The sequence below is a fragment of the Moschus berezovskii genome, chromosome 21, assembly GCF_049115385.1.
Source record: "Moschus berezovskii isolate FMDL1 chromosome 21, NW_MosBer_1.0, whole genome shotgun sequence".
Lineage (NCBI taxonomy): Eukaryota > Metazoa > Chordata > Mammalia > Artiodactyla > Moschidae > Moschus > Moschus berezovskii.
In genome coordinates, this window is record NC_142480.1 from 41925581 (window position 1) to 41939460 (window position 13880).

Here is a 13880-nt window from a genome sequence, read left to right on the forward strand (position 1 = left end):
TTGCCGAATATCGAGGGTCACTGGCCAGGGCAGACACGTTGAACACAGGGAAGGGTTGCATTGGCCCAAATACAGATGCAGGGATTGGGGGAACTGCAGGGATTGGACAGTGTCTGATGGGGGACACACAGCCATCCAGGGAGCAGGCTGCAGCTACCCCTGGGACCCGTATACCAGGCAGAGGAGACACAGATGGTACCGGGACTTCCAGGGGGCACGGCTGTGAGGCCTCAGCAGCCATGGAGCCACCCCCACCCCCCCCAGAGGTGGTACAGGCTCAACCTCGCACTGTCACCCTGTGAGACGGGTCCCGCGCTGAGGAGCGGCCCTGAGGACCCCCTGTGCTGGGCTCAGCCTCCAGGGATGTGACTGGACACAGTCCTGTCTTCAGGGGATCAAGTCCTACAGGCCAGTGGCTGTGTGACAGGAAGAAAAGGGAAGAGGCTCGGCGCCTGGGGGGCGTCTCTACCACGGGCTGTCCTCGGACTCCTGGGGTGTGACTGCCATCCTCCCAGCCGAGGCAGAGGCTCCTGACACCCAGGGGCCTCTCGCAGGGCCTGCTCCCACCAAGAGGTCCTAAGATTGTCGGCCCAGCAGAAGGACTTGGCTGGGTCTCCTGGCCGTTTTCCTGTCTGGGGGAGGGACAGACTGGGGAACGGCCCCAGAGGGAGGAGGCAGCAGTGTGACGTGGGTGCCTCTCTAGACTCATTAACGACCGAATTCTCTGGCACTTTCCCTTTAAAGCAAAGCAGAGCATTCTGCCTTCCTGAAGTGGTTTATTTTTCTCCTCATGATAAAAATTGATCAGTCAGTATTGTCAAGGGAACCTGCTTCCTGTGAGAGTGGTCAGAGCCCTAAGCAGAGCTCCAGGTACTATGGGGCACTGGGCAGGGATGCTGGTCCCTGGGTGGGTCCAGGGATCCTGGGAGCTGAGGCCGCAGCCATTGGCAGGCCAGCAGGTCAGGGAGGAGGGATGTGCTCTCAGGGGAGGGGGCAGCTCCTTCAATGGCTCAGAGGGAGGGGCAAATGTGAGATTGGGGGACAACAATCTACTTGCTGGTCCTTGCTGGGTACCAGGATCATCAGAACATCCAAGGGAATGTCTGGCTGATAGGGTCTGGACTTAGGGCCTTAGAGAGGTTGGGGTTCGCTGCAGAGGTGGTCACTGAAGCCCTGGAGCCAGAGGGTGAGGGCCGAGGAGAAAGCATGGTTGGGGGTCCCAGAAGCCAGTGCTCAGGTAGGAAGGCACCAGCCAAGTGTTGCCCAGAGGTTGTTAAAGACTGAGCCCCGTCCACCTGGCTCACCATCCAAGAGCTACTGGTGACTTTGGCAGGACCAGCTGCCATGGGGGTGGGGGAGTGGGCAGGACCAGATAGCATCGGGGAGTAGGGGGATGGCATCCGAGGAGGGGAACTAGGAGTTTGGGTACTTTTTCTAGGCTCCAGGGGGCCTCCTGACTCTGTGGAGGGCTTGTCAGTCAAATGCAGATGCTGGGCTCACCCCCAGCGCTCTGGGGGCTGCTGAGAATCTGAGGATCAGCCTGGCTCCCAAATCCCCTCTGCAGCTGCTACACATTTGGGAACCAGGGTCAATGGCTCTGGCAAGATGCGCCAAGAAGAGGCCAGATAGGAAATAGTTGGGGGTGGGAGTGGGGTGTGGGAACAGGGTGAGGGGGGTTACAAAAGGGTTGTGCCAGGGCCTGGAGCATGGGGCCAGGGGCTCCCCAGGGCCAGGGGAGGGAGGGCCCTGGAAGGCAGGAGGGGCTGACCCAGGAGCAGACAGACAGCTCAGCCTGTAACCAGCAGGGGCACTGGGTAGGGTGGCGGGGAACTGGAGACCCCAGGAAGCCCACAGGACTGTGTGATTCTCCTCAGCCACCTTGGGGTGGGAGGGACCCCTGCCACCTCCCCCTCCACATCCCCCTTCGCACCGCAACCCCTCTGCCACACAGAGCTCTGGGCTTCCCTGGCCTACATCTCCATAGTCCCTCCATGTCCAGAGGAGAGGAGCTGAGCAGTGATTCTCAGGTCTGTGTGCACCACCCCGTGGACAGCAGCAGGGCAGGAGCCAGCGAGAAGCCCCAGCCACGCTCCTGCCCTGCTGGGCCTCCAAGGATCCAGTGGGCTGGGAAGCAGCTTCGGGTTTGAGGGTGACATTTGAGGCACCCCCACACTTGGACCTAGAAGGATGTTGAGTGTTTATCACTATTTTACTCTCTTTTTCCTGAAGAATAGACTATATCAGAGGATGATGATGGTAATACCTGTTCTAAGACCCATATGACATCATTTTCTACAAGTATGAGGAATTCTCTAAGTGGAGATTTCTTTCACAGGATCTTGGGGAGGAAATTTTCAAGGGCAAATAACCATCTTACATGAGCTTGCGTTGGCTCAGAGACTGCCAGATTACAAGTGCCCGCACAATTGATTGTTGTCACTGGATGTGGCCCCCCCTTCCCTGGGCCTGGCTGGCAGCATCTGTGATGAAAGGGCCACCGCACCCCTCCTCCTCTCAGTCCAGGGGCCGCTGGCTGATTCTATCTAACCCTGTGGCCTGGCAGCACTTTCCAATTCCACAGACGTCCCAGGAGAGCAGGGGGAATAGCGGGGGCTGGGAGTCCAGGAACCCCTCCCATCCATGGAAGGAACACTGCGCCTGCCAGTTGCCCCCTCTCCCAGGCAGCCCCTCCTGTAACTCGACAGTCAGGAGCAGCTCCCTTACAGCACGAGCTGTAAGAAGGTTAATTACACCCTTGTTAGGACAGATGTATATAAATTGCCTATTTGTGCTCCTTCGGATAAAGAGAGGAAGACAACCACCCCTGGAAAGACAAGCAGAGGCCGTGCAGATCTGAGCAGAGCAGAGGCTGTGCATCTCAATAGATTTTGACTTGGAAAGAAACACGCTGCTGCCCCCCCACTCCGGGCCGCCCCCCCCCCCCCAAACTCTGCATGTTCGTTTTGACGTGTGTTTTGGCCTCATTCAGGTTCCATTCTGACTTGGTCTGCAGTGAGCTCTCTTCTCCATGGCCTGAGCTTGGGGCCGAACTGGAAGCAGGGTTTTCTTTCTACAACAGGAAAGTGGGCAAATTTGCTAGGTTGATGTCCTGCGCGTGTTCCGGGGGGTCTGTAAGACCATGCACTGGTTCACAGTTTCCAAGATCCAGAGGTGAATGGGGTCCCCTTCCTCGGGGTCACAGGACAGGAACGAATGGACTTCTCTGTGGCCTCGGAGGAAGGGCCAGCTGGGCCATCGTGGGTGGATGGGGCTTATGAGCCAGAGCAGCTCCTCGTGGAGGTCTCGGGGGCAGGAAGAGGGTTCACGGGAATAATGTGGATGCAGATTGATGACCCTGAACACCACACTGTAGAGCTTCCTTTGAGCAGCTGGACATCTGGGGTGGATGTGACCCAGCACATCCTTTAGGGATTTTGGTGGAAATACAGTGGGTGGGGCCAGAAGTTGTGAGAACGGCGAGGGACATGACAGAGCTGTGTCCAACCCCAAGGCCTCAAAGTTATTATTTATATTTTCAGACAAAATGACTTTTACATTTGAAGACCTGTAAGTCAAGTATCTTGAAAGATTGTTTTGGAACATGAGCCCAAAACCTTTGTGCCCCTTTTCCTCGATTGCTGATAACTGCCACCCCCCCACCCCCGCCCCAAGGACAGCTCTTTGTGAACCTAGGATACAGGTGCCTGACCTCAGCCAGGAGTAGGAAACTTGTTACAGACATAGGGCAGAGTTGCCACACACGACGTCTTAGCCTCAACTTCCTACAAGAAAGGGAGATGGGGGAACTTGGCATATTTGCCTAAATGCCGATTGACTTTTCAGTTACGATAAGTGGTCAAAACAACACATCTGGGAATAAACAAATGCAGGCATTGGAGCGTCCACATTACGTCATTCATGCAGCCTCTCCTTTCCCAGCCCTTTCACCCTCTGTCCTGTGGGAGCTGTTATGAGCCTTTATTGCTAAACTCAGATTTCAGCTCCAATTCTATGCTGCAAATGTATTTCTTCCACTGCCTCTGTGTTTCACCGACAATGCTTGTTGAAGTGAGCAGCCATTCCCCCACAGCTGAGCTGCGGCCAGGTGGCCTTGGACATGGGGTGGTGGGGGCGGGGCACGTTCAAGTTCAGCCCTGACACCCTGCTCACCAGGGTGATGGATGCCCTGCTCCCAGGAGCTGTCTCCTCTTGACACCAGGTTTGACTGTGAGCCAGAGGGAAGCCGGTGCCGCTTCTGCAAAACATGACATGAATCCAATTTCCTCCTGACCTTGTCTTGCCATGTATTTTACTTCTCTTGTTTTATTTATATTTCTTTATTGCCAGAAGCTTTTTATTTTCAGGCCTGAAGTTGCCACCCACTCCTACAAAAAAGAAAAGAGAGTCAAAAAGGTTAGATACAGGCAAGAGTTAGGAAATGAACCTCTGGGCACTGTTTTTTTGTGATTTTGAAGGGGGCTGTTTTGATGTTGTTGTTTTTTTAATATTTATTTATTTGGCTGCACCCAGTCTTAGTTGCCAAATAAATAAATATTAAAAAAAAAAAACCAGCTTCCTGCAAAAATCACAAAAAAAGGTCTTAGTTGCCGAATGTGGGATCTTTGATCTTCTTTGGTGTCATGTGGAATCTTTTTGTTGTTGTTTCAGGGTGTGGAATCTTTAGTTGTAGCATGAGAACTTTTAGTTGCTGCATGTGGGATCTAGTTCGCTGACCAGGGATTGAACCCGGGCCCCCCTGCACTGGGAGCACTGAGTCTTAGCCACTGGGCCACCAGGAATGTCCCTGGCTGGAGATTCTTGACACAGATTTCCCACACAGGTTACCTGGTTTGGATGTTGTGAATTCACCCCAACCAACCTTCCCCAGCAGAGAGGGAGTACTGAGTGCTGGCTGGTATTATATACACATGGGATCCAAGGGGCCTCTGGGGCACCTCCCTGTCTGATTCCTGTGGGTGTGCAGCTCACCCCTCGTGGTGTGGAGTGGGGTGGGGGCCAGTAGCCCATCTCCCAACCTGCTTGACAGAGGAAAGGTGGGAGCCCACTATAAGCTTTCAATTGAGCATGAGGGAAACAAATGTAATTACTGAGCTGGAACCAGGCCCGCCACAGAGCCCGCCTGAACTTCCTGGCCTCCACCAGCCCATTACTGGCCAGCAGTCCTGAAATACCACGAGGATCCAGAGGTGGTATTCATGAGGGGCACAGGGTCAGTGCACACGGGGTTCACGCCTTCGGATGCATGGCTGGGGAGGGGAGAGGCTGCTGTGGCCTGAAGCAGGGAGGGCATAGATGCACTAGTCTGGGGCGGATCCCAGCCCAAAGGGGGCGGGCAAGGAGCAGATGTGCCCCATCCCTGCCCAGCAGAGGAGGCTGGTCTCTTCCCCCACACTCCCCAGGCCTCTCTGGGTGTAACAGTCATTCAAGAAGAAAACTGCAAAAGTGTGAGGACCATGCACCCTGATTCAAGTTTCACAGCGACCCCCTCCACTGGGCTTGGGGGCCTGCGTCAAGCTGGCACACACTCCGTGTGCACCTGGACCCCTGGCCTTGGGAGCAGCCTCCTGACCCCACATGTGGGCAGAAGGAGAGGAGAAGGCCGGGTGCATGCAGCCCTGGGGATTGCAGAGCGTGTTCAGTGTCTGCCTGTGTGCATACTGCTCGCCCAGAGCACTGCAGTGCCGTGAGTGTTGGTGCCATGGTCCTTCTCTTCCCAGGATGAGGGCAGGGAGAGAGGAGTGGGTGGGGGTGAGGGAAGGGCTGTCCTGTTGCCTCTGGTGAGGCAGGGACCCTGTGTGACCTCCATCAGTCCCAGGCAGTGCCTGTAAGTGGAAGGCGAGTGGGCTCAGGGTGGGCTCTCAGGGTGGGCACACGGTTGAGTGCAGAAGGTCCAAGGAAGGAGCTTCAGTCTTGGAAATGGCGTCTCCCTCCACCCACCCCACACATTCAGGGGAGAAGATTGGAACCCTGCTCACATGTCTATGGAAGACGAGCTCTGGAGTCAACCTGCCTTTCTAGAGGCGGCTGTGATGCACCCTTCAGACAGCAGACCACCCACATCCTGTTTCTCATTGCAGCTCCCAAGCACGGACCCACAAGTGACTGAACCTGGCCCCGGGGACCCCGACATCGCTGTGGGCTTCAGCTCACAAGGTAAGTACACCCTCTGAAAGTAAGTACACCAGTCTGAAACACTTAAGATGGTAGTCTTCCCAGGCGTGTCTCCTCCGCCCTTTTTCTTCTCTTCTCCTCCTGTTACATCCTCTGTCTCCTCCCCCTGAAGGGATGGGAGCTGCTGGAGCCACTCCTGCTAGGTACAGGGGAGGCTCCAAACATCCTCCTCTGTGGCCCAGTGGTCAGACTTGGGAACCTCGTCCTTTCTCCAGGGGACTTTGTCCACCCCCCTCACCCCAGCGCCCTTTCCCTCATTTGTTGTTGTTCGGTCTTTGAGTCGTATCTCCTCTCTTTGCAACCCCATGGACTGCAGCACACCAAGCTTCCCTGTCCTTCACTATCTCCCAGAGTGTGCCCAAACTCACATCCATTGAGTCAGTGATGCCATCCAACCATCTTGTCCTCTGTCGTCCCCATCTCCTCCTGCCATCCATCTTTCCCAGCATCAGGGTCTTTTCCAACAGGCTGGCTCTTTGCATCAGGTGGCCAAGGGATTGAAGCTTCAGCTTCAGCGTCAGTCCTTCCAATGAATATGCAGGATTGATTTCCTTTAGGATTGACTGGTTTGATCTCCTTGAGTCCAAGGGACTCTCAGTCTTCTCCAGCACCACAGTTGAAAAGCATCAATCCTTCAATGCTCAGCCTTCTTTATGGTTCAACTCTCACATCCATACATGACTCCTGGAAAAACCATAGCTTTGACTGTACAGACCTTTGTCAGCAAAGTGATGTCTCTGCTTTTGAGTACACTGTCAAGGTTTGTCATAGCTTTTCTTCCAAGGAGCAAGAGTCTTTTCATAGCCAATTTTGAATGAGTTCACCTGTATCTTGTTGGGATCTTGACAGGAATCACATTAAACCTGTGCAGTTATTTGAACAGAATCACCATCTTTTTTTTTTTTTAACAATATTATGTTAATTTCTGCTGTGCAGCAAAGTAACTCTGTTATACATATACACACATTCTTCTTTCATATTCTTTTCCATTGTGGTTTATCCAGGATAATGAATATAGGTCCCTTTGTCATACATTAGAACCTTCTTGTTTGTCCAGTCTCTGCATACTAGTTTGCATATGCTAATCCCAAACTCCCAGTCCTTCCCGCCTCTGACTCCCTCTCCCCCTTGGCAACCACAAGTCTGATGTCTATATCTGAGTCGCTTCTGTAGTGTAGAATAAGTTCACTTGTTCAGTATTTTAGGGAATCACCATCTTTCTAAAGCTGAGTCTTCCAAGGCACGAACACAGTCTCTCTCTCTGGATTTCAAACTGTGGTTTCACAGTATCATCTTCACCTTCAGATCCTGGGCAGGTTTTGTTGGTGTGCATGTTACATGTTTCATTTTCTCTGGAGCAACTGTCATCGGCACTGAATTTACACCTTTGGTTTCTGCATGTTCATGGTCAGTATGTGTGACTGACTGTGACTCGGGGGATTCACTCATGCGTTCACCTCAAATCGGACAACCTTGCTGAATGCATTTATTGCATGCATGCGTGCTAAGTCGCTTCAGTCCTGTCCGACTCTTTTTGACCCTATGGACTATAGCCCACCAGGCTCCTATGTCCATTGAATTCTCCAGACAAGGATACTGGAGTGGGTTGCCATTTCCTTCTCCAAGGGATCTTCCTGACCCAGGGATCAAACCCATGTCTCTTGCACTGCAGGCAAGTTCTTTACCTTCTGAGCCACCTGGGAAGCCCAAAGATACAGTCACACGACACAAGACAAGGAGTGGGGGATGGTGTGCAGAAATGAGAGTTACCAGTCTTGGACCATGAGTTCTTCCTGCAATGTTGTTCTAATTTTATCAGGTTTCTATTAACGACATATATTCAGAGATAAGTCACATTTGTCTCTCTGTGACTGCATGTCCTTGAGGAACTCAATCACTGGACTTTCACTGACATTGAGAAACTTGGGATCAATTTTTGTGCATATGTCCCATCTCATCAAATTATATACATTAAATAGATACAGGGCTTTTGCATATAAATTATACCCAGTAAAGTGGTAAAAGAGAAGGGGGGAATTGGGATCAAAGAGTACACAGGAATGAATACCATTCAAAAGACTTTTAACACTCTGCTGTGTAATCTTGAAAAGATTTTGATAGTGTTTATGTAGTAAAGTCATGCTCAAAATTCTCCAAGCCAGGCTTCAGCAATACGTGAACCATGAACTTCCAGATGTTCAAGCTGGTTTTAGAAAAGGCAGAGAGGAACCAGAGATCAAATTGCCAACATCCACTGGATCATGGAAAAAACAAGAGAGTTCCAGAAAAACATCTATTTCTGCTTTATTGACTATGCCAAAGCCTTTGACTGTGTGGATCACAATAAACTGTGGAACATTCTGAACGAGATGGGAATACCAGACCACCTGACCTGCCTCTTGAGAAACCTATGTGCAGGTCAGGAAGCAACAGTTAGAACTGGACATGGAACAACAGACTGGTTCCAAATAGGAAAAGGAGTACGTCAAGGCTGGATATTGTCACCCTGTTTATTTAACTTATATGCAGAGTACATCATGAGGAACGCTGGGCTGGAAGAAGCACAAGCTGGAATTAAGATTGCTGGGAGAAATATCAGTAACCTCAGATATGCAGATGACACCACTCTTATGGCAGAAAATGAAGAGGAACTAAAAAGCCTCTTGATGAAAATGAAAGAGGAGAGTGAAAAAGTTGGCTTGAAGCTCAACATTCAGCAAACTAAGATCATGGCATCTGGTCCCATCACTTCATGGGAAACAGATGGGGAAAAAGGAAACAGTATCAGATATTTTGGGGGCTCCAAAATCACTGTGGATGCTGATTTCAGCCATGAAATTAAAAGACGCTTACTCCTTGGAAGGAAAGTTATGGCTAACCTAGATATTAAAAAGCAGAGACATTACTTTGCCAACAAATGTCTGTCTAGTCAAGGCTATGGTTTTTCCAGTGATCATGTATGGATGTGAGAGTTGGACTATAAAGAAAGCTGATTGCCGAAGAATTGATGCTTTTGAACTGTGGTGTTGGAGAAGACTCTTGAGAGTCCTTTGGACTGCAAGAAGATCCAACCAGTCCATCCTGAAGGAGATCAGTCCTGGGTGTTCATTGGAAGGACTGATGCTAAAGCTGAAACTCCAATACTTGGCCATCTCATGCGAAGAGTTGACTCACTGGTAAAGACTCTGATGCTGGGAGGGATTGGGGGCAGGAGGAGAAGGGGACAACAGAGAATGTGATGGCTGGATGGCATCACCTACTAGATGGATGTGAGTTTGAGTGAACTCCGGGAGTTGGTGATAGACAGGGAGGCTTGGCGTGCTGTGATTCTTCGGGTCACAAAGAGTCAGACACGACTGAGCGACTGAACTGAACTGAACTGAACTGATGATGACAGTGTCTAGGTCTAAACTTTTCTAATGAAACAGGAAAGTGTTCTTTCTCTCCTACATTTATACACTCGATTTTGGGCCCTTGCCCAATTATTTTCTTGGGATAAATTCCAGCGAGGAAAATTGCAAAGTCCAAGAGAACATGTGTTTTAGACTTGGGGGTATTGACCACGCTGTGTCCTGGAAAGGTTTTATTACAAGTTCATGTTCCCACCAAGGGTGCTTGTGACAATGCCCCCCCCCAGACATTGTCACTCCTGGGGACCTTAACCACCCTTAAAGGTGAACTTGACACACAGGATTGGGTTTCTATACCTTTTTACATGTTTATCATCAACTTGTAGGTCTGTTTTGGGGTCCATTTTTTTCTCTAGAAGTTTTTTTTAGATTTATAAGAAAAATTGGAGAAGGAATTGGCACCCCACTCCAGTATTCTTTCCCGTGAAATCCCATGGACAGAGGAGCCCAGCATGGAGTTCTTGTTCATGGTTTTCCATGTTCCTGTTCATGGAGTCACAGAGTCAGATACAACTTAGCAACTAAACAATAGCAACAAATATTTGCTAAATAGAAAAGTGAGGAAATGTGTAAGAACAACTGTTTTCCTATTTATGACAGGCTTGCTTGCTTCCCCAGTTCAGGCTTTGTTTCTCAAAGCCTGTTAACAAGGCCTTTACCATACACAAGTTTGCCATCCCTTTTGTTGTCAAATGTATCAGGCTTTTCCTTTATGGTTTCTATCAATATGTTTATAAAATCTTTCTCCACCCCGTGGCTGCAGGTTTATTCTCACATATTTTCTTATTACAGTATCTTAAAGAGGGAAAGTGTTAATGATCCTAAAGAATTTTTTTTTTTTTTTGCATGTGATCTGTGAGGTATGGTTCATCTTTGTTTTTCCAAATGGACATGTGGAACTGATATTCTCAAACCACCTCTTGGGCGGCAGCAGTGGACAGTGGGGCACGGGGTGGCTGAGCACAGGTGCTGCTGGACGGGGTCGCTTCAGCCAGCTCCCATTTGACTGCCTGTCACCTCTTTGCAACCTTCTCTCAGCTGTGTGTCCTTGGCCAAGGACTGGGGGTGACTGGGTGGGCCCTGGGCACAGGATGTGCATGGATGCGGGGCACTTGGGACCTCTGGGAATAGAGAGGCTCCCCCAGCACCCACAGGAAGGAGAGGAAAGAACAGACCCCAAAGCCTCCCCTCACCTCCCTGCAGGAGTTCAAGCTGTTGTGGTTCTTATCACATGTCCCCCAGGTGGGCCACTCAACTTGAACATCCACTTCAGTCAGGAGGCAGGGCAATGAGCTAGTCCTCAGGCCCTGGTGCATACAGGTCTGCTGGGGACCCTGTTGATGGATCCTGGTCCAATCCCTCCTCAGGGCCACCTGTGGAGAAGCAAGAGGTGGAGCCTGGCCTGAGCAGCAGTTCTCACACTTGGGGCGTCAGGGCAGCTTGTTCAGTACCTGGTGCCAGGCCACCTTCAGAGTGGTCAGGGCTGGGCTAACCCCCTGCCTGATGAGGGGCTGCACTCTGGGCCTGTGTGGGGGCAGACAGGTTCTCAGACCCACTGGGACCTGGCTAGGGGTGCTGCTGCTGCTAAGTCACTTCAGTCATGTCTGACTCTGTGCAACCCCATAGACGGCAGCCCACCAGGCTCCCCCGTCCCTGGGATTCTCCAGGCAAGAACACTGGGGTGGGTTGCCATTTCCTTCTCCAGCGCATGAAAGTGAAAACTGAAAGTGAAGTCGCTTCAGTCGTGTCCGACTCTTAGCGACCCCATGGACTGCAGCCTACCAGGCTCCTCCGTCCATGGGATTTTCCAGGCAAGAGTACTGGAGTGGGGCTAGGGGTACTAGGGTCCCTCAACCCCCCACCTCTCTCTGCACAGGCCCTGCCCTTGGAGCAGGAGACCCTTCCTGTGCACCTTCCTGTGCTTCAGACTCCCCACCCCAGGATGCCCTGGATGGGAGGTGCAGCTGGTTTCTGACTTAGTCTCTTGGGGAGCCCATGCCCCTCCTGGGGTGATTCAGGTCCCCTCCTTCCCACACAGAGCACTATCAGCCTAACACAATGACAGGTTTTTTTCCAGGCTTGGGGTTTGGAGGGTGGGCTGTGCCTGACCCTGGGATGACTCTGGGGGACACGCTCCCTAATCGTGGGGAGCTCGGTGGTCACCAGCACTAACTCAAGTCCCTTTCTTTGCAGCACTGGCCAACAGCTCCAGCCTCCTGGCCTCTGAGGGCACCGCTGCTCCTGGCCTGAGCCACCTGTCCCCCGACGACCCCACGGGCACCCCACTGCCTACCCCACATCCCCACCACACGTCCCCTGAGGGCCCCCACAAGGGCACGCGGGTGCGGCCAGGTCCCAGGCGCGTGGCCCGCTCCATCAGTGACCCCACTTCATGCATGTCCAGGGCGACAGGTACAGCGGCCCCAGCCCCTGTGTCCTGGGGCATGCCCGGCTCTGCCTGGACCCCACAGGCCTCATGTCCCCTGAGAGTGGAGTCCTGCCTTGGGCCACGTGGGCAATGTGAACTTGATGTCTGAAGCCTGAAGGGGGATGGCCCGCCTGCAACTTCTGCTGTGCCCCCACTGAGCTTACTGCTCAGTCAGGAAGGAGGGCAGGAGGACGGAGGTTTGGAGAGATGACAGCCTTCTGGGCAGGTCTGCCAGTCTCGGCATTAGCCTGCAGGCTTCACACCAGCTCTGGGGCCCATGAAGGCCTCGGGTCAGGCAGAGCCCACAGTCTGTATACGTCTTTCAGCCTGGGTTATACTCTCGTGGGAAGTGCCTGCTGAGGGGTCTGGTGGGACAAGGAGCCACATAAGACCTGCCTGCATCTCAGTGACAGTGCCGGACGGGGGTTGTCTGCCAGCCAGTGCCGGCCCCAGAAGACATGTCATGGGCACCCTGGGTCGGGTCAGCATTGTCCACGTGACATTAGGTCCCCCAGGATGGGAGACCTGACCCCAGGGTCCTGCACCTTGCAGCCCAACAGCACACCCTAGGGAGTCTCGTACATCCCAAAGTTGGAGGACCCCCACCTCCTCCTGGGTCTGTGCCACTAAAAGTTGGGGGGCCCTTGACCACAAGTACCATCGCTGTGGGGACTTGTCCATACAGGGAAAGAAGTCGGAGGAGGCCAGTGGTGCCTGTACCGGTCAATGGTCTTGTCCAGCTGAACCCCAGGTGGATTAGATCCCATCCTGCCCCCAGGAAAACCCCATCCCTGCATGGAGCCGGTGTCCATCCAGGCCACTGCCTGAGGTGCCCCCACTGGAAAGTACAGGCTGTGCCTCGGCCACTCCTGGTCAGCACCCCTCCCCTCCCTCCCACACCACCCCGCCGCCAGCTCACACCCAGCGCCTCCCCCAGAACCTTCTCCTGAGGACGCACCAGCTGCTCACATACTCCTGGCTCAGATGTTTCTAAGCCCCTTAGGGCTACCACCACCCGATTGGGGTCCCTACTCCCCACCCCTCCAGTGAAGCTCATGCTCTGCAAACCCTGACATGTTAGGGATGGATCTGAAGAGCAGCAATGGCGTGCTTATAAGCTGTCACCCCTGTGTCTGCCTCTCCCTGCTGTCACCTCTGACATAAAGTTACTGTTTTGTTCATCAAAAGTACGTGCCTCCCAGGAGCCTGGACCCCTAGATGTGGATGGGGATTGGGATGAAGGGCTCTGGGCTTGTCAGTGGTGACAGCTGGCTGCCCTTTGCCGAGGCTGTGCTGAGGAAGTGATAGGCCAGGGGACCTCCTGCCCCGGGTTTATGTTCAGGGGTCTCCACTGCTGGCTGTACCTCTGATGTCCATCTTAGACACAGGAGGGTCTCTACAGTATTATCGGGAATTCCTTTCCCCTGGGCTGTGTGTTAACTGAACTCTCTTTGTGGTTAAGGTGATGCCTCTTCACACACCCCATCCTGCAGCCAGGACCTCGAAGCAGGACTGTCCCGGGCAGCACTGGGGACTGGTGAGACACTTTTCTGAAACCCTTTGATAACGTCTGTGCAGGGGGCGGAAGTACCAGTGGTCCTCAGCTGCCTTGTGTCTAAACCCAACCCACCCTGGTCCAGGCATGGACCAGCAAGCCCCAGTCCTCTGGGTTTGGAAGATGGGCTGCCCTCCACCGTTCCCTACTCTCTTGGTGGACTGTATTAGAGGCTACACCTGATTTATCACTGGCTTTAGTGTATTTATGAGTTTCCATTTGGAGGGGAGAGGCCCCCACCCGCCATGTGTGAGTCTTGTACAGTTTCTCATGCTTCATTACCAGGATTGCTCGC

The 13880-nt window shown here is 52.7% G+C and overlaps 1 protein-coding gene across 1 annotated transcript in view; it reads left to right on the forward strand.

The window, feature by feature from the left end:
* Positions 1-13880, forward strand: part of ENTREP2 (endosomal transmembrane epsin interactor 2) — a 128571-nt gene that overhangs the window by 110824 nt on the left and 3867 nt on the right. Inside the window, exons 7-9 of the mRNA XM_088829568.1 lie at positions 6099-6174; positions 11796-12014; positions 13493-13567. Coding sequence (XP_088685694.1) covers positions 6099-6174; positions 11796-12014; positions 13493-13567 — 370 coding nt within the window. The remainder of the gene's footprint in view (positions 1-6098; positions 6175-11795; positions 12015-13492; positions 13568-13880) is intronic.